Consider the following 21,853-nt stretch of genomic DNA (forward strand, 5'->3'; position numbering starts at 1 on the left):
CCGCCATGACAGCGCCGGGGATAATTAATTATACAATTTCGATGGGGATATCGACTAAACAAACCTATTAATCATAGCAAAAGTCAATAGGCATGGACACATTCAATCATGTCCCAGCCAATGATTACTCCTCTCAAAATACAATAATTATTTTTAAGCGCTGCCTCGAATTAAATTTCTGTCAAGCTGGTACAAGTCTTACAGTTGATGAAGGGTGCAATGATTTTTTTTTTTTTTCTTCCCCTTTCCAACCGGAGGAGGGATATTTATCCATTTGGAAAGGTAGTTTGTTTTATAAGGATCATAACATGGTGTGTTTAACCAGACCATCAGATTATCTCTGAAGCCCCTATTATGTCGTCTATCTTGTCTGACTTGGCCAAGGAGGAGGAGGAGGACGGAAGAGCAGCTCGGATTCGTCTACTTAGAAATTGAATTGTTTCTCCGTGCTATAAGATACATATGTTAAAAAAAAATATCCTATTTGATCCACAGTACATGTTTAATATAAACACTTGGACATGGACAAACCCAATGACATATTGTGTCCCTTCAAATATAATTTAACGCATCACACCTACAATAAGAAAAACAACAACAACCAATTTCAACAAAAACAGATGCTCTTAAATTGTACTGAAAATCAATGTGAATCGTGATCAACGGCAGCCATAGCCATTGTACTTTGGGGAGGGAAAGTCTACATGGTCAATAAAAGAAATTAAAGCTGTAATAAGTGACTTGGAATGAAGAAATGATGGAGAGTGGATGAATATACAAAAGGTTAGGAGGCATTCGCGTGACTTACCGAGGTCCCATTGTTTTCCCGGAAAACGTCTTGGTTGACATAACTAAAAAGCTTCTTTTCAAGCTGAAGGACGACCTGAATGGGTGGCAAGAGAGAGATGGACCTCTGATTAATACCATTACTAATGGGACCGGCACTTAGTAATTAGAGCTCTAATGAAGAGCGCTGGGCGCTGGCTGCAGTGTTGCGCACTTCATTCTACACGCGTCTATAATATCAAATCACACTCAACGTGGCAATGAAAACATGCTTGTGTTGCCAAATAAGTTGGACCACGGACAGTTTATTTGAACCACATTTCTGCTGAGTCAAGTATTTCTCCATGCAACTTTCTACAGGTTTACCTTGCTGAAGTCAAGGCTTACATTCATTTGAATTGAACCGAATAGTGACATGATGACACATCTCGATTCTGTCTTACCTTTCTGTCATTATCACTTTCCCTAAATATTAGCTTGTCCACTTCATTGGTGTCCGTGGTCCTTACTGTCTGCATGGTGGCGGTGGAACACAGAGTCTGAAGGGGAAAAAGGAAGAGATAAGACAATCTGCTTATTCTTATTCTGGACAACTAAATACCCTCACTGTCATTCCCTGTGTAACCTTTGTTGCGTGCTGCCAAACAATGACGGCAAGACAAAGCATTGGAATGATTTGAAAGAACCATATGATCACCTCACTGTCCTTTCGGGACCAATGTAGTGACACCATGCACTGTGTATATGCTTCAATTCCCCTTTGTGGACTCTTTTAACAATTAGTTCAACATTGGACCATCTGTGTTTGAAGACAGTTGAATGAGGTAATCCCCGAGCCAGTGGTTCCCATCGCACGCAACACACACTGGATGAGCTGATTGCAATTCAAAGCACAGATTAGATAATCGGGTCAAACTAATAAAGCCAACAGAAAAAGCCCTTTGAACTGAAATGGCCCAAATTAGGCTGCTTTTGGCCAGGAAGAAACGGCACACTCAATTAGCCCAAATGACGAGAAGAGGAATAAGCGTCGACTCGATTTCGCCACCGCCGCGTCCGTCTCGGACTAAACCGCAACTGCACATTTGTAAATCCCTAACAAATAGCTCCATCTTCCACTTATTTAGGCAATCCAAATGCAGGGTCAATATGGTCACCTGGCAGTGAAATGCTAATGCTCTTAAGTGCGCTTAAGCAGCTTTGTGCAATGAATAGGCCAAAGAAGGCACTAGTGAGAGGGCAAAGAGATACTTTCTCAGTCCAAAAGTCATTGTTCCTTACATTCATGGAAAATCATCTTTTTCCACCCCCCACAATTCAGAAGAATGTGTCACTGAGCACTAGAAAATACAGCATTCACTTTTTTTCTTTTTGAACATATTAAAAATTATTATCTCCTAATTATGCAAGAACTGAATTGACATTCTAATTAATATAATAACTATGGGGCTTTTTTGGTGTGTAAAATGAAAATCAAAAAAAAAAAACAAGACCTGTAACACAGGCTTGATACTTTTATTCTATTTCAATAATTCAGTTTGTTGGTTGCTAGAGTGCAAAACTATGAAGATGAAACGATAGTAGCGATATAGTGGATGGTGGCAGCAAATAGGAACGCACCTGCCACAGCTCCCCATTCTGTAAGACAATCTTTGCCCGGTGCTCCCTTTTCCAGGGTCTGGCACTGTTATTTCATTCATTCATTCATTTTAAACTGATCATCGCATTCAAAAGCACACGCAACGTAGACGCGCTTTGATCGATCCTGAGAAGTGATATTAGCAAAGGGAGGGAGGATATCTTCAGTCATTTGGCCATTTGATCAGATCCTGCAAAGTGACTTGGCATTGCATTGCTGCATTATGTGTCACAGGTCAACAATGAGTGTTTGTAGAGGGCCAGAAGCCGGGGGAGGGACGGGACGGGATGGGATGGGAGCTTGCCGAGAAAGGCGCTGGCTTTATGCATCAATAGAGTATAATCTCATGACTGTCGGAGGAGGAAGCGGCTGTTTAAAGGAGCTCTCTATTCCAGCTGCTCCTTTTAGTGGAGAGGTTAAAGCAATCTGCCCCACTTCAAAGACCAAAGACCCCCACACACACACACCCAAGCCTTCTGTCTCGGGTCCTTCCAGCAGATGGAGGTGAACCACTATGCCAAACTTAAACAGTGAGAAACCCAACCCACATTTGAACATGTCAATCGTAGGGGGGTTTAAAAACATATATTTGGCCAATGTGCAGCCACGTGAAATTGATTTATTTTTTGTACAAAAGAGTCACACTGCCTGTTGCAAGTTGAATTAGTATTCTAATTTGTGTTCCTTATTCATTCATGCCCTTTGAGGGAGGGCCACGCATATTGTAGCGTGCTCGGTGATTCTTTTGTGAACAGCTGTTACATTAAACTACCCCCTGGGGACATATCATTTTAACTTAATTTAATTGAATACTATTAATATACTGTGGTTAATCTCTCACACACACACACACACACACACACGCTCGAAACTCATTGTAATTCTTTCCAATAGGTTAAAAAAAAATCAAACTGGCCTACACTCACGAGTGCGTTAGTATGTATGACGTGTCGATGGTCAATGTGTTGCGCAACTCGCATTAGTTCTCAGACTATGACTTTCTTAGAAGACTTTGTGGTCCCCCTTTAGCAGCAATGTTTTTCCTCTGCATTAATGATAATTCATGATTTCCAACCCCCAAAAAAATCATGATTGATAAGTGTTTGATAGAATTGTCTTCATTGTCTGCTACCAAATAAAAGCAGCAGTAGCACTGCTTGTTTGTCATCAAAGTCAAGTTTGTTTTTCAAAGTGTTATTCAAATGTTTCTTAACAAAATGCACGAAGAGTTAAAACCCATTTTATAATGGGGAAAAGCTTTGCCCCGGGCTAGATTCATTCAAATGTCGTACTTTTCATTTACTAATTTGAAATTCAAAGTAATCTGCGGTCAAGCATGAAAGGATTGATGGTATAAATACTTCTGAAATGTTTAATACAAGTAGAATGAAATAAATCTAATAATGGATTCATCTTCTTGATTTATCTTTTTCAAGTCGAAATGATTAAGAAAGGAGTATTATTCAATTTACTTACAAATGATCTGACGGAATTTTGCAATTGCAGAAGGGGAGACGAGATGAGCGGACAAGGTTCCTTTTTGTCAACAAGCGCAGTGGCATTGTCAGAATCCGGCACTATTTCCGTTGCCAGCTAAGTAAACGCGTGCCAGCCACGCTGGCACGTTCAACCAAAATAGCTTAGCACCCGATCACTTTTCCTCCGTTGGCCGTCGTTCATCATAGCAATTGTGCATGCGTGATTGCTATGTCTGCCCAAGTGGTGCGTCTCAACAAATTTGGCCTTCTACTTTACAGCCAGCTATTACACCCAAAAGCCAGTAAATCAGTGGGTGACTCTCCCCACCCAATGTGACTGGACACAAGCCAGAGTCATCCACTCTTGCCTCCCCTGGCTGGCCAATTTAATGCTTCCAAACAAAGATTAATCACTGACAAACAGAACAGGATTGGGATTCAAAATGGAGGTGAGGTGAGAGTGGACACATTATCAAGAGCAAAGATAGCCTGTGCGTGACCCGGCCGCCATCAACTGTTGAGCCGACATCCTTAACGGCAAGTGAAGCAGAAACTCTCGACTCTTCCTGTCAATCCGCCGGACTGTGTCATTGTGAGTTTTGTTAGCGATGCGTGCGTCCTAGGAGGTCTTCTAAGCTGCCACGCCCTCGTCCAAAAACACTCTGGAGATGTAAAAGGCCGTGCGAGATGACGATAATGTGACCTATTTATCTTGTGCATTATAACATCTGGGAAACTTCTCTAAAAACAATGGCGAGCATTGAGGGCTGCCATTTGGGTTTTACCTCCAGAAACCAGCCAAAAGCATTTGTCCTCTTGGAATAGATAATAGACAGGCCACAAATCATTCAAGACAACAGGACCGAGCTCGGGGTTTGTGAGTGCGTGTGTGAGAGAGAGAGAGAGCAAACCAATGTATGTCTATGTTTGGTGTGTGTGTGTGTGTGTGTGTGTGTGTTCCCCCCTGGTATTTAACTTCTCTGCTGGCCCATTCTGCAGGGCCCCGCAGGACAAATTGCCCAGCATGGATGTCTTTGAGAGGCAGTGCAGCGCGCAGAGAAAGAGACAGGGCTGAAACACAGGGAACAGGCCCATAAAAATTCATCACTTTGACCCCGACGACCTCGTGCAACCGAGGAGGGGGTGTTCACGCACACACACACACTCTCACGTACAAACGCACGAGCCAACCAAACTTATACTCAACGTTACAAACCACTATTGGGGAACATACTCTAAACGCTCTTGGGTTAACCCCGTCCAATAAGATAAGTGAAATTCCCAAATGTGGAAAGCTTCTCCTTCAGACATTCATAGCGGCAAACACAATAGGCATGGAAAAGCTTTTCCACGCAGGAAAAGACCACCAGATGCTTCATTGTGACTCTGTCTCTGTGTAAAGTAGTAGCAGTAAAAGGAGGGTGGGTTCTTCTTCTGTGGCGCATTAGCCCCAGTAAGAGGAGGTCATTGTCTCAAAGCTGGCCGGGGCTCTTGACACATTACGGCCACCTGTACAAAGAAAAGCTAATGAGGGATTTTCATTGGAGATACCTCCCCTGCCCCTTCTTGTCAGCATTTTGAAACCAACCGCGGCAGATGTCGCCAAGACTGTTTAACGTGCCCGATTCTTTTGACCTCTCTATAATGCCGTACATGCACAGATTACTCAATTGGCGCCATCACGGAGCAATGCGCTTAGCTGCGGTTCTGAAAGCAAGCTTTCAGAAATGCCATTTATGGTTGTTGTTTTTTTTAAAAGAACATTTGTCCAGTTAATGAGAAAACAAATTCAGGTCCAACTGTGCCATGGCCATTGAATCTCATTTAAATATAGCCAACAGAATCACTATTGATGGAGTATAAACACTTACTAAGCACTTAAAAAACATTGCACTCATTTAATTTACCTATCCCACCATAGCTCTAGTTAGGAATCAATTAAAGGAAACAGATAGTGAGGTAATCTGTTGCTGCTGAGTCAATTACTGGATATCGAAGAGGCACTCAGTGATTAGTGATTATCCAATAAGAATGCAGAGTCCTGTGGGTTCATTACTCGGGCGTTCCACAAAGAATGAGATGGAACAAATACTGAAAGAAAGGGAAGCGAAAAAGTTTCATACGGAGCAGCGAGCCAGACAAATGATTCCTTTTTTCTGTCTATTCAGCAGTGATTTTACAAGATTTGTCTGTTGCTTCCCACAATTCCCAGCCGATTTCATACAGGCAGGTGACCGAGCAGCTTTTTTTTGGCGAGGCGAAGACCCCAATGAGACATAAAAAGCCCCCCCCCCCCGTTCACACGCAAAGAACATTGATTCATTGGAGCACCACCCTTTAATTTGTTTGCATCATTTCATCTTAATGATGGGCTGAGAAAGAGGTGTAATTCAGTCCAGGGAAAGGGGGAGAGGAAGGTAGTGGGAGAAGGGTGGGCTGTTGACACCCCGCCCGCCCGCCCGCCGCAGAGCCAGCGCTAGGCAACCATCTAGTGGGTGGGCTTTGTGATACATTTTACCAATTTTTCATGCCCATCCCTCTTGATGTGACCCCACTCAGGGCCTTTTATGCCGCTGACAGCTCTGCGCAGGAAAACATGCTGCCGCTCTGATAGCATGAAATCGGGAACAAAGACCCCCAGGGAGAGGAGAAGGGGGCCGCTGAGGCCCACTGTGCTCCGGTCCCGCCTGGCTCTGGCCACAAACAGATGTTAGGCCAGCCCCGACTCTCTCAGGCCCCCCCCCAGCCCCCCCAAAAAGGAGGCCCTTTAGGATAAATGGGCCTGAAATGCATTGTTTTGGGCACCCACTAAGACAAAAATGGGAGCCGATTCCGAAAAAGGCCGGTCAATACGTCCATCACTGATAAATCACACGGGGAGGACTAAGAGCCCATGAATTCTAATGTGGCCCTTAATGGGCACTCTTAAATATGATGGGATAGTTGTGAGCAGGTGCGAGTGGAGCTTAGTAACTTAATGTCAGTGGGCAGAGCTGTTTAAAAGCTCACCGTGCCAACACGGAGTTTACAGCAGCAAAACAATGCGAAGCGCCACTGATGAAGATGACATTGAGTACACACCAAGTTGATAGGACGATCAATTCTAGCTTGGCAATAAAAGACAATTTATTCATTACTCATCACGCTCCTCTCGCACTTTGCAAAGGCTTGAATTCAAGCCATTAAAAGAGCATGAGCTAAAGGTTTTGCTCAAGTGAATAGGAATTGGGACGGACTTGTTGAGTGAGCAGCCATGTGTAGCCAGCCTCTTTTACAGACTGCTTCTTTGCATATGCATGGAGCAAAGTCAAATCATTACAATGCAAAGGGGATGGATGCTATGTGCACAACCCCCCGCAGTCAATACATTATTTGGCCAGCATCTCCAAATTTCACGATTGGAAAAAACATTGAAATATTTGCAAACAAATACAAGAGGCGGCACGGCAACCTTTAACCTAAAGCTTAAAAAGAGGAAGCTAAGGTGTTAGGAATGAGTTGAGACCAAATGCAGCTTGAACCGGGGTTTATTGAAGGGAAAGGGAGTTGGAAGGGAGGAAGGAAGGTGGGGAACCTAAGACACAGACGGAATAGACACTCACGGCCAGCAAACAGACAGACACACCGACCGACCGACCGACAGACAGACGCAAGTTCACTTGGACAAGGATACAATTCGGACCATGAGCCTCCAAACAAGACCTGGGGGAAACCAGACGACAGGAACACAAGGCACGGACAGGAACACAAAACAACAGTACTCACCGAACAGGAGGAACACACGGGCAGGGTTTAAATAGACGAGGTAACGAGAGGGAGCAGGTGACAGACATGACGGTAACGAAAGGGGTGTGGCCGGCCGAGCACTTATGTTGTATTTGTTTAAGGCCATCTTATTATTGCAGGGCAATTCCAAATGTTTTGCCCAAAATGTAATGATTCAGATTTTTTTTTATATCAATGTGAACAGTACAAGCACAAAATCGCTGAAGTCAGACCTACATAAGGGCCCTTATTTACATACATGTGCACCATGCGTCGTATTGCTTCATTCTCAAACAAGTTGTCTTTGTTTTTGACTATGATTACATGTGGGAAACAGCAGTGCAGTACTGAATGAAAGGGCACCTGAGCGGACTCAAGCCGAGGGCTTATAAGGCCATGTTCCCTCCCAGGCCCTGTTGGTGCCAGGCTCTGCGCTCATCCTTGGCCTGGCCAATCACACCATCTTACTGTTGGCATGGTGTTGCCAGTCACAGAAACAGGACACAATGGCAAAAGCATAGCTGGTGCCGGGCTCAAACGGCCTGTTGTTAATGAGTGGGAGCAACAGAAGCCATTGCTTGTTCTTTCTTTGCCAGCATTTTAATGATATGGACATCACTTCCAGCAAAGCCGCGTCGCACAAGTTAAGCCCTCATAGCTCAACAGTTTTTTTTTTCCTAGTGTCTTTGGCGCTATATTCATTAGCATCAAACACAAACAGAGAGAGAGAGACAACACACACTGTTGTCTAGAGGGAATAGTCTCCTTCTATATCCAGATGGGTTATCGGTGATATAATGGTTCCTCATTGTGCTAGATTGGACTGTTCCAGCCAGATAATATGCCTTCATTGTATTGTTAAGAAAGCACTGGCATCAACTATATGGCAATAAACAAGCATAGCTGGCAGTAAAAGCCCTGTTTAACTTGCATCCTCCTGTCAATGGGTGGAGTTACCTGCAGTCAGGCCATTGAGATAGCATCACCATGATTGTCTTACATAAAAAAAAAAAAAAAAGACAGCTAATTTGGTAGGCTAAAGCATAACGTCTTGAGAAACTACAAATATGTCTCCACCCAGAATGACATTGCAATCGAAGGGGATTGATTGGTCAACAACCAATTTTAGACAATCGATCCAATCAATTAATTGATTACAACCACAGACCTTGAAAAGCACAAATAAAATATATATAATAATAGATAGAAATACAATAGCAAGTGTGCATTTACATGCATGTACACATTAGTATGTGTAACACCATGGGTCTTTAAATACATGACTGTATTTGGAGAATTGAGTGAAGTTAAATCCCTGGTGTTGCGCTGGGGGGGTGCAGTGGGCTGGGGTTCCATAGAACAGAGGCCCAATCAGTGCTGGCCCGCTGGTTAATGGATGGATGGCCCCCAAAATTAATTAGCCTGACTAATGTAGTGTACACTTAATTACACTCGCCGGCTTTTGATTTATAGCTCGCGAGTAACACACATGCTTGTCAAAGACGGGCTAAAAGGGAAAATTGCTTACCCGTTACTGATACAAATTATTTACTCAGACTAGGTTCAACAACCACGACAATGACCATAAACTAGTTAATGAACATGTTTGCAATATCACAAACAACTGTGGAGGGAGGTCTGTTGGATGTGCTGTACACTCACTCGTAAAGACTTGATCAATTCTCTGAAAAAACAATTGATTGTCATCAAGTAACTATTTGTACAATAAAATATATTTTGGCAGTAAACAAATGACAGAATAATCTTTATGGATGTGTTCACAGTACTTGCTGATTATGTTATCTGTGTGTATTATTATGTGTGCGTGTGTGTGTGTGTGAGTGCATGTTGGGTAATTTCAATCTGTACAAAATGAATGATCTATCATGTTAAGCCACCATTAAAGGGCATTTTACAGGCATTCATTAGGAAAGGGGCTAGTCAAGGGCCCCACCTTTAATTTCATGCTGCTCAAGCAAGAGAAAAGACGCTGGACAAAGGACAAGAGATTGATGCTTGCTCGCTCCCTCTGCATTTCAAGCAAAAACAGACAGGTGGTGCTGATTCAAAACGCTCTCTTGTGAGAAGCAAGCAAAGTCTCATGAAAGCTATCCATGTAGCGACAGATCGGGCCGATTTACACAGCCCCACGCACGCCGTGTCGCGGGGACAGTAGATCAAGTCGGCAATTAACCTTCCTGCCGGCCTCGATCAATCCATGACTTGGAGAAAGCTCGCTACCGGCGTACATTCTCTACAGATATTACATTTACATTCTATTAAGTTTAATTAGGAGGGATTTTAAATATACTAGGAGTCTAGGCATGGCGCCCTGAGCTTGTCACCATTGCAGTTGATTCACGGCTACGGGCCACGTCAAAGATGCGCAGTGACAAACATGCACGCTTGCATTCACTCGCACATTCTCAGAATACATCTTATGCTTCTGATTTTGTTTCAAAAACTGTCTGCAATGTTCAAGTATAAAAAAATGGGGATAATTTGCCCTAGGCAGAAATATTGTGTTTTTTATGGGGAGCAGATGCTACCAGGCAACGCTATCATGAGTCAATTTCAATCATATGCAAAATTGCATTAATGTACTATTTTTATAATCATAGGCAAATTAAATGTTTTGCTGAAAAAAATAGCAATTGTGATTATCAAAAAAAATATATTGAGGTAATAATTGAAATCTCAATTATTGATTGCAATTATTGGAACATCACATCTAGTTTGGACATGTACAGTTACTTTTGACATAATCACCACCAGACAGAGTGTGAAGACGAAGGTCAAAAAAGAAACCGCAGAGAACAAAAGGTTCTAAACGCTCCCCTTTGCCGTTTCATGTTACATTAGCACTGATGCAAAGCATGATCAAGCCAAAGCATGAGGAAAGGGACTGGATGGGCCCCAGGCTGCTCAGCCCTAACATTAGTCTCCACGTGGCTGTGTCCTTTGTCTGCCAGTCAAAGGGCCGCCAAATAGAGGTCAATTGAAACCAATTCCCTCTGTCGGACACAATAAATAGGGTTGCCCAGGCTGGAGAGAAAGAAGGGGGGTGGAGGGGACACTGTGGGCCTTTGGTTACTGATCCTGCCGCAAGCATGCCAGGAATTTGCCACCTGGAATTTTCCCTGGGACAATAATAAAGCCACCTCTTTCCAAACCCTCCTGCTTTAAAAAAAAAATCAATTTGATGTATCTAAAAGCCTCAAACACAAAACCCTCAGCGCAACAGGAGAGCTGACATCGAAAAGGAGCCAGTGAAAATGAGAGCCGGCCTGGTCTGGCCTGGCCTGGCCTGGCCTGGCCCGGCCTGCGTGTGTCTTCAGATCAGATGGGCCATCCCATCGATCCAGTTAAACACTTTGGTGGATGTGCACTAATTGTCCACTTGACATTAATTGTCATTAGAGGCTTTAAAAGGGCCTACTGGCTGTGAGTTACATCCTGTGGCATGCTTGCAAGCCATTTGTTTATTGGTGACATCACAGCTCTCGCTCTTGCTAATACGTAGGTCGCTGTTAAATCAGACAAGTTGACCACTGCGTCGGTCCGTCGGACGGCTTTATTTGAAGTGGAGCAGCTTCTTTATTGGTAGCTCGATGACATCATCACTTTCTCTTCTCTATATGTTTGAGAAACACTCTTGAAGACTTACTTCTGTGTTTGGGAGTGTATTTGTCCACAAGTCGACTTCCTAAACCAAAAGCCCCCCAACATTGATGGCACACCCCCTTCAAGTGGGTGTATCTCACAGTCTTTTGGCCTTAACAAATTAGTTTAGATGAGTGTGTGTGTGTGTGTGTATTCACCCTGGATGTGAATGTGGATGTGAATGGGGGGTAAGGTGCATATGAAAGGAGCAGCGTAGAGGGGAGGGGGTAGAGATGGACACATACTGATGCAAGCCTTACACATCCCTGGAAAAGGGGTCATGACCCCGACCACACTCAAACAGCATGTCAGTGTGGTAGAGACAAGGAGTAGGTTCGTGCTTACCTACCACAGAGCAGAATGGATAAGAAAGGAAACATGAGGAGAGTTATCTAGATTAGGTACACAGGTGTAGCACCGAGAAGATCAGATGATACCATCGTGTTCAGGAAGGGATGGAGTGGGGTACAATATTGTGTATTTTATGGACTATAGGCATGGCAGCTCCGTCCGTCCGTCCGTCCGTCCGTCCGTCCGTCCGTCCGTTCGTCCGTCCGTCCGTCCATCATCCATCCATCCATCCATCCATCCATCCATCCATCCATCCATCCATCCATCCATCCATCCATCCATCCATCCATCCATCCATCCATCCACCCACCCAATTAGTGCGGCAAGCTAAATCTGCACCACGTGACAGTTAACTGTAATGATTGACTTTTCAATGGCCCCACTGTTTGCACAAGCATCTGTTGAGAGTCCTTGCCTTGGAGTTATTATCTCCAAAGAGACACATTCACATGATCTGTGAGTTAATGTAACCTAATTAGAAAACCCAAATCAAATGTACCGCACAAACTTTTGAGGCCATGTGTACCACACAGAGAGAAGTCCTTCCTAAGCCATTTGAGCAAAACCCCTCCATTGAGAAAACTTCCCCTCCTCCTTTCTCTCATGAATGGCTTTTTGGTTGAAGCGCACAATGCCCACACCTTGAACAGGGCCACTGATTCCAAGAGCATTGTAGTCAAGCGGAGGGAGAGGATTGTGCAACAAGGGGTTCTCCCACTCTGTTATCAAGCAACACCCCGAGTCTCCAGTGTGCCTTTATGACTTGTGATACCCCCACCACCCGCCCGTCCGCATCTGGGGAATGCTGAATGACCGACCGCACTACCTTGCCTCTTGCTGGCCTCATTTGCACCAAGAGAAGGAGAAAGAAGAGAGGGAGGGAGGGTGCAGGAGAGGAAGGGCAGTGAATGGCAGCAAAACATAACAATGCACTTGGAGGCACAGTTAGCAAACACAGCTGGACCATCCACAGTGAAACCTTTAATGAGTCATAACTCTAAAAAGACAGTGCTACTAAAACACTTTTACTACTTTATATTGCAGTCCCGCTCGCTCGCTCGCTCTCGCTCGCTCTCTCACATACGTCACAATTAGTTTGATAGGACATTACATTGCTTGCATTGAGTGCATTATTAGACAGCTATGTCCATATTTCACACATTACAAAGACACCGTGAAGCTGTTTAGCACGTTGATTGCTGGCTCATCAAATACAATAGAAGAGCACTCACCTCAATAACCTGTTTTGAGTCCAACCTGAAGTTAAAATCCCCGAAGACGAAATATGGCACCCTTTCAAAGCGCTGGTCCGTGATCCTGCAAAACATTACCAGCAAATGTATTGAGCGGGATGATCTGGGATGGGCAAACAAGAATGCACGCAGAAAAAGATTCCTGACACTACATAATTGAACAGAAAATATTCCGTTCTGAAAAATGTCTATATTTATTTTCAGTAACTATGCAATATATCTTTTTTTTTTTTTTTTGGTCTGTTACAGTTCAACGTTGCACAGCTTTAAGTCATCAGATGATGAAGGTCACAGCACCACCTTGTGGCGTGATTCCTCTGAAAAGCTGGTTTGCATGAGATCTACTGTATTTTGAAAGACATATTTTTATGCATGAGTTCAGGTGTAAGAGTTTAGGCTCCTGTTGCCGGGATGCATTGGCTTGTTATTAAAGCTGATTAATGAATCCTCGAAATGTTTTGGCTGACCACTCGGTTTAGATTTGCAGCAGATCGGGCATTTTGAATGATCACAGATTAGTTGAATCTTGGCAGACAAAATCATGATCACGCTCAAATTCAAATCCCGTGCAGCCCTAATGAGAACATATCGATTCTGAAACAAAAATAAGAAATAAGGGTAAATATTGACAAAATGCTTTTGGGAAATAAGATTTAACTGACATTGATCAAATTAGAATAACTATTTGTTGTGTTAATGTTGGAAATGGAGGCGAATGTAGGAGCCTTTGTATAATTAACGATTCAGGATGCTTGGCTCACTATCACTACTAATCGTGTGGATAAATCTGGCCGTGAACTTCCTAGGCCGCGCTAACAATATATTTATGGGGCCGTAAAGCGAGAGGCCACTTCTTGCTGTTGTGGCTGCCTGTCTTAATGCACGGTCACTTCCTCTCTGTGAGTCAGTGAGAGTGAAGGGCAGGAAGGTGAAGAAATAAGACAAGGAATGCAGCTATAACTTCAACATTATATTATATTAAAGTGACATGAGCCCAAAGGAGCAAGTGGGATAAATGAGCAAATGAGTGTGGAGTGAATACAGCGGCTTCTTCCAAATGCCGACCATACCACTGAAAGGATAGAGGCAATTTGCCAATATTTAATGCATATCGGACTTTTTCATAACAGCACTTATTTTTTTATTATTATTATGAATGAGCACGGAATAGTTACCGGTTTACTGTTTTGCACAAGAACCGGGAATGGAATTTTTACTGTAGATCCAAACTTGAGCTACTGTAAGATGTCCAGTTAAATAAGTATAACATGAAACACTACAACTACTTTTTATGTTTAATAGTCAATAAATAATAATGTGCTTGACTGTTTTTTTACAGTAGTTTTGGAAACAGAGCATTTTAATATGCAGGTATAACAATAATTCTGCTATTTTAAAATGTACCTATGTTAGTAACTTCAACATACTACTTTATTCTTGTGTGAGTTTTATTTATTTATTCATTTATTTATTTTCTTGATGATCTGTCATTACTCTTCACCTAATTCACGTGGCAACAGTTGAATGAGAAAAAAAGAAATTGTCACCAGATTGCTCTTGTCCAAAAGTATGCACCCATTGTATCCTCCCTCCAACACTTAAAAGTGCACTGTTGTTCTTTCTTAATGACCTTACATCCAGGTGCAAAGAGACTCAACTCTATTGAAACTCAGTGTGTCTCACTTTATCCTGTTAGGTTACATTGAGGGCTGTAAAAAGGATGAATCCTTGCACCATAAACTGCTGAGACGGTTAATACATCATAATGTAGCCCATGCCTGCTCCTTCTGAAGCATAAAAATAGAGTCGGCCAAAGCGCTGTGTGACATGTATGTTTTCCAGTTGCCTTGAGGCGTCTTTCAAGGCTAGCCATTCTGTGGCTTGATCCCACTAACAGCCATGTCTAATACCCAAAGCTTGGCTGTTTTGTCCTCTGCTCCAAGGTATCAGCCACAGGTCAGAAGGTAACATTCTGTTTACACGATCGTTTCCTAAAGCACTCATGCTGACCCGCTGGTGTGAAAGTTGACTTTTTTTTTTCCTCCCCTCCTGCCTTTGTGTGTGGAACGAAGAATTGCAACATTAGCTACAGCTAGTGGGTGTGAAAAGGCTGTGAGAGTGGGGGGTCCAGAGAAAGCCTCCAACCCACCCCCGCTGGCTGGCTGGCTGGCTGGCTGGCTGGCTGGCTGGCGGGCTGACCCTCACCCTTAGCCGGGGCCCCCATTAGCCTCGTCATCACAGTTCATTCAGGCAAACTGTAACAGTGTCAGTGACATTGCAGCACAAAGACACACTCCTTTACACAGTCTATAAACATGCTTTCTCCTGGCCAATTCATCGTGCAGTGACACTCCTGAAAGAGCCTCTTCACAAGGCCCGTTCTCACTGAGGTTTGGGCTTGGGCCTTCATAGGGCCTTCCTTGGGCTGGAGGGTGGGGGCACACAAAGACAGGGGTCAGACGCTAATTTATAATATGGCCCCCCAACTCTGCTCCCAGGCTCCTTAAAGCACCACTATTCTCTTACTCTGCATCTAAATTGCTCTCAAAGCAACACTTGAAAGTAGCATGGGATGAAGACACCAAGGACATCGGCAAATGGCAGATACGTATGTAACCAGCAGATAGAAGATTTAAAGCAAGCGTACATTCCCTCGCTCTTTCTCCAGTCAGTCAGTCAGTCAGTCAGTCAGTATTCCTGGCTGACTTGGAGCGGGATTATTTACCGTGATTGGCAGCTAAACCGGGACGTAATAGACAGCCGATATGGGATTAAGAGGGTGAAAGTGGGGCTCATGTCATGATGATATTGACAAGATGACTTTGCATAATTTGGAGCGGCAAATTCAACTTTGCACACAATGGCTGGGCCGTCCATTGTCAGTGAATGTGGAGAATTTGGTCCAATGTTAAACATTGTGAAGAATGTGCTTGGTGACATCTTCCTGAATGGGTCAGGGGTGGCCCTGACAGGGCCTTTGACACTGCCGAGCGGGCCATCCCCACGTCCCGTGTTTGCACCGCGCAGCTCTTCTGCAACGCCCACTCCGCCAATAACAGCACACAGGAGAGAGCGTGCTGTGTGGGATGTTTGGACGGTCACACAGAGGTGAGGAAATAAGTCAATTAAAGGAAGAACAACTGTGAGAAATCCTTGAGAACGAGTGGCCGCTACGGCAGATTGACAGCTATCGTGTTGAATGGAATGGAAAGTCTGCATCGAAAAACAAAGCGTCATTATTATTGCGAATGTAGACATGAAATCGACAGTGGACCCGCTCAGGTGTCTCTCTTGAACGACTTGGGACCCCAAGACTGAAGATGGATAGATGGATGAAAAAATGCACCAACTGATCTTCATTCTTGAAGGCCGACCAAAATCTATATTTAATCTATGGCTTTGAAAATGTCATTTTAACTGAATTATATATACGTACAAGTATTCAAATGACTCATTGGACAAACAATTTTATAAATAAATATAAAAATGAGATTTTAAACATGCACATTACTATCGCAAGTTGAGAATTTCAAAAGTTTGCAAATCTGGTAATAATAATGCAAGCGATTTATGTATATACTTGGACACTCAAAGAATAGTGCCAATAGTGCTGCTTTTTGAATGCCAGATATTTGGAGCGTAACTCGTGCCAAAACATTGCGTCTAATATGTAGTACGTGAACACACCCACACACTATGACCGGTGTCATTCGAATCAATTCATCCTGGTTGCGCTTCAAATGTCTATTGGCCGAAGACTAGCCGGCCTATGCGCGCTGGCTCTTTCAGCCCGTTGTTCTGGGAAAAGCCGAAAGGGAAACATTTAGGTTGTAGGGCTCTTTGAGCCGCTCTGACACTTGACTGATGAGCGTCCATAAAATGACAAAGCAGGGCTGTGTGGTAGCCAGTGTGGCCCACTGCCTCCCCATGGGAAACTAATTGCTTTGAATTGTTAAGGGCAACATTATTTTTCTGCCAATCACCGCCTTTCAATGGTCCCGAAATGAGCATGAAACGAGCCTTTTCAGCCAACAAAAACGCTAAATGTCCTCAATGTTGATCAAATTAACTTCAGCACTGTGACAATGGACTATATTGGTGTGAAAATAATGGCGTGCCACCAAAGGAGCCTTTATGGCAGGATTTCACAGTTGTAATGTAAAACTGTTCTCGGTGAATGAGGCTGAGCACTCTGAATAGAAGTGGGGAAAAAAGAAACAAACTCCAAAACACAATAGGCATCTTCTTATCTCACACTGTCTCACTTGAAATAGCGTCGAGAGACTTGCTTCAAGTGCACAAACATGACGACGGCTGCTGCTGCTGCTGCTGGCGAGTACAACAAACTTCATAATGGTGCAAAATGTTTTTGCTTTTGCATCAGTGCATAAAAACACTCGGCAAAGTAAAACGAGCCCGAGTGACAGAGCTGTCCGTTTTTTAATACTGAGGTCTGGCTGGCTGTTCCTTCTCAGCATTGTTCCCCTGAGGCCTTGAAGCACTTTGGAGATAAACACCGTTTAGCAGTTAAAAGAGGCACTGAGGAAAAGGCTTATCAGATCAGATCACTTCTCAATGGGCTGTAAGCTGCTGCATTATACAGCCTGGGCCCCAGATAAGGTGTTAGCTGAGGTTTGATGCCCACTAGCCCAGATCTGTCCTCTCTCTCTCTCTCTCTCTCTCGCTCTCTGTTCGACTTGTGTAATGACTCCTTGTGGAGCTCAGCTGGTGGTGTGCTGCCCTTTTTGCTTCTCCCCTTATCCAGCAATGTGAGCTCAGAGAGGCAAGCAAGAGGAGAGGAAGGGAAGGGAAGGGGGGGGATTGGCTTTAGATATTCCCCCTGTCCCTTTTCCTGCTCTGCTTTCTGGGGGTAGGGGAGTCACATTCAGGACAATAGTCCAAAAGATGGTTCCCAACCAGCCAGTGAATGGGAACACTGTTGGTGGTAGGACTTCATTCAAAGCCCAGCTCGGGCACATTGTCCTCCCAGATCAGCAGAGGATAATGGAGTTTGCTGGTGGCTGCCAAAAGGTTAGCAGCCTCTGTGAAAGGACCGACCCATTATTTATTGCCCTTTACAGAGCCCGAGGACCCTTTTTGTGCTCCACCTCCTTTCCTTCTGCACTGCCAGCTTTTTTTTTTTTTTTTTTCCCTCTCTCCCACTCGGGTGCTCCGGATCTGCGCACGGCAGGTTCCCCCAAAGTGAACGAGTGAGGCGCGCTCGTCCCCTGGACATCCTAGCCTGTCCGGAACGCGCCCCATCTTTTCCTTCGCGCCGCTTAGCCCCGACGCCCGAGCCGATAAAAAGAAGTTTTAAACGAAACGATATGACCCAGAAGTAACGGCAAGGTTAAACGTGAGGATTTTAAAAGCAGGGAGCGTGGAAAACGCCACTCAGACGAGTGAATTTTCATTCAGCCCTTTCTGCCACCCAAGTGCAAGTCTGACACTCAACTATTTACATCTATTTACAAGCTGACAGTAGAAGGGGGGAAAACAGCTGTAAAACCCATAATAAAAGTGGAGGATTCAATCAAAATAGAATCTTCATCATGCCAGTAAATCCAGTTAAGTAAGGGCATCATAAAAATGCAGGAAAACATCCTTGTCCATTAAAAGGTGGGCCATTCTTTCATCAAACAGAGAATGGTGTAAATAAAATGTGTCCCGTAATTCAAGCGTGTCACCCTTATACGTATAGTTATTCAAAGTGGAGACGACAGGCGGACACGTTGTGCATTTTGATGACATTTATCCGGGAAGTGACCCAGCAGGTAGAGGACAGCCCTTGCTGACGACTTTATTCTCAATTCTGTCAATATATCAAATGATCAATGTGTCGGGATGTCACGAGAAAACAAATGCGGATAAGGTAGTACCTGTCTAAAACGTAGCCCAGCGCCTTCTGCCTGGTCCCAGAGTAGATGGAAGGGCTTTTCTCCCAAGCCACCAGATTGGAAGCATCGTGGAAAAGGTGGATGTTGACCAGGTCCAAACAACTGGGGTTCAAAAAACAGAAAGTGCATATAACAAACATGACAAATCAGCATTTATCGCAAAGCCTGACAATTTATGGTAGACGTGTGTATGCTTTTCCTTTGGCCTTTTGTGGCAGTGCTGTTTGGGGCATTGAATGATTTTTTTTTTTTTATTATTTGTAGTTTTGAGACGTTCTACTGACCAACATGGCAGCGTTTAGTGAACTAGGTCAACTCATATTTCATTGGAAATTAGATAGCCATTGTGCTAATAATCATAAAAGTATTAATATAATAATCATAATAAAATAAATAAATATAACCTTTCCTGTGGACTGGACTAACACGCTTCCTGGTAAGAATCCTCAGCAGTCAACGGGGCTAATCAGCTTATATTCACTTTGTCATGTCAAGATGGAGGCGATAGCTCAATACATTGATATCCCTTGCTGATCATATCAATCTACTGTGTTTGTTTGCATGAAAGATCTCCCGGGCTTTCCTCTGCGAAGGAATAAAATGATGCATGCGTGTCCTCCTTTATCGCTGCTATCACTTAAGCAGTCAGTCTCTCTTTCTCCCTGCTGCGCTTGTCAAACATCATGCCTCTATTAAATGCCTCGCGTTTCAACTCTTTAGTTCTCATGTCATACCTCCATTAGATTAGCAGTCACCCCGACCCGCCCTTTCCTTCCCTTCCCTACCCTTCCACCCACCAAGCATCTTCTGCTCTTGCAAACTTGAAGCTGCCATTTGCATTCCTCCCACACAGCTTCAATTGCATGTAATGTTTTGTGTCATCTGTCATATGCAACTCCTTGACTAACACGATTAAGTCTAATCAAATCCCCGCTGGCTGGCTGGCTGGCTGGCTTGCCCGGAGAGGATGCAGCTATGTGAGTAAGTGTCAAACACAGCTTTTCTTTGTTAAGTGGAAGACATAACGCTCACATTTGAATGGTCATCTTGATTCACAATCCCTACGGCCGTCTTAAACAATGATGTGATGGGAATAAAAAAAAAAAACTCACCACTCAGGTAGAGCCCATCGAGTTCTGATGAATCCCTTTCTGGACCACTTGCACTGCAAAGAACAACATATTTTAGAATAAAATAAAACAAAAATAAAGTAGAATAGAATAAAATATAATAAAATAGAAACTTTATTGTCACTGTGTCATCATTGCATAGGCGTACTCGAATTTGAGCACCAAGTACGATCTAAAAAATAAAATAATAAACAATCAGCAAGTAATAATAAATAATAATAAAACAATCACTCTCTTTTCCACCCGAGCCTATCTTCTACATCTCAATATCTTAATTTCTGCCAGCTTCAGGTCAACTTTATGTTGTCTGTTCAGTGCCACCTGTTCTGATCCATGTTCTTTTTTTTAGAGAAACGTATATTCCGAATTTACTCATAAAACGGAATGTGCTTGTAATTCCTCCTGGAAAATAATAAGCACAAATAAAAAAAAGTTTGATGCGGAGTGTGGACATCTGGTATACAACAGCTGTTTGATCAGGTCCCACCCGTCTTAAGTTAATTATCCAATCACAAGTCTAAAGATCTTTCTCAAACACCACATGATTCAACATGAAGCTGGTTATTAAATGAGGGACAAATTGATGCTGTGAGTGTTCTACTTCTTAAATGGATAAATAAGTCTCTTTCCCGCAGCGTCTCGTTTGCTGTGCAAGTCTCTCTGATACTCCTAATGGGGAGTTAATTGTAGTGATGAATAAACTAATTATGGGCCAGGTCACATAATTACAAATTGACTCATTTCATTTAAAAACAAAAAACAAAAAAAACCTCAGCTTCACATTAAAGGGCTAAGAGCTATTTGATTGCGCCTCACATCCTTCAATCTGCATTAGAATAAGATTAACTGTATCAAATTGAATTACATTAGCATACTTGAATTAATCCATACGGCCTTAAAAGGATGTATGGACTCAATTATGACTTGCTGCCCAAATATTGTGACGTTAAAAGCAGCAAATGGAATTGGATGCGTGTCAACTATTGAACTTGGAAATAAAGAAATACATGAATCAATTATTTTTTGGGGGTGGGGGGGGGGATTATTATTAACAATATATTAAAAATGACTATAAATATCCATTTGCAGCACGCAGTAAAATGTGCTTTCCCCCTGCGACCTGTTCAGGTGAAGTTGAGGAAAGAAAGTGAGTGCCTAGGATGATGAGGGACAAGATGAAAAGTGATGCTGGGGGTGCTGGTGCTCAGCGTCCATACAAGCACTGACTGCAGCCAGAGACGTTTAATCTCGATTTAATTTAAAGAGCCATTAACTGCAATCACAACATTAAAATCAATCACTTCCCTGACACCTGGCCCCAGATTGCCCCATTTGCTCTACGTATGACTGATCGGCCCTCTGCTTCATCGCTTGCTTATAAACACGACACACACGGGCGCACACACACACACACACACGGGCGCGCACACACACACACACATGCAACACTCACATACAGCAACAGCCACATTTCGTTTTTCTAAACAACAGAGGCAATTCCTGTTTTAGCAAAAATTCAGTTCATACGATAATCTCGTGAAATCAATCAAAGGCAGAGGAAGTAACGTGTCTCGCTATACTGCCTGACAAAATGACATCATCATTTGGTGGCTGACATTGAAGCAGAGACGGTGACACGGATAATGTCCGGCTTCAACGAAACTCCGCACACACACACACACACACGCATCTTACAACAAGATTCATGCTGGCAATATAGTGTCACTTCTTCAAAACAGGAGACATATTTGGATTAAAAGGATAAGTGACATGTAATCATATCATAAATCAGATTTAGTGGCAGTGAAGAGTCACTGGGCGGGGATGAGGGTGAGTGTCAGAGGGCAATGGTAGAAGGTCGCAAGGCTCCAGGTGACATTGGCTGACCCAG

At 43.5% G+C, this 21,853-nt stretch overlaps 1 protein-coding gene across 2 annotated transcripts in view; it reads right to left on the bottom strand.

Moving 5' to 3' along the window:
• Positions 1 to 21,853, bottom strand: part of LOC125978941 (inositol polyphosphate-5-phosphatase A) — a 76,567-nt gene that overhangs the window by 18,583 nt on the left and 36,131 nt on the right. For both annotated transcript variants that reach the window (XM_049736865.1, XM_049736866.1), the window contains exons 7-11: positions 19,945 to 19,997; positions 18,815 to 18,934; positions 12,915 to 12,999; positions 1,230 to 1,325; positions 809 to 883 (exon numbers count right to left, since the gene is read on the bottom strand). In XM_049736865.1, coding sequence (XP_049592822.1) covers positions 809 to 883; positions 1,230 to 1,325; positions 12,915 to 12,999; positions 18,815 to 18,934; positions 19,945 to 19,997 — 429 coding nt within the window. The remainder of the gene's footprint in view (positions 1 to 808; positions 884 to 1,229; positions 1,326 to 12,914; positions 13,000 to 18,814; positions 18,935 to 19,944; positions 19,998 to 21,853) is intronic.

The sequence above is a fragment of the Syngnathus scovelli genome, chromosome 12 (assembly GCF_024217435.2).
Source record: "Syngnathus scovelli strain Florida chromosome 12, RoL_Ssco_1.2, whole genome shotgun sequence".
NCBI classification, from domain to species: domain Eukaryota; kingdom Metazoa; phylum Chordata; class Actinopteri; order Syngnathiformes; family Syngnathidae; genus Syngnathus; species Syngnathus scovelli.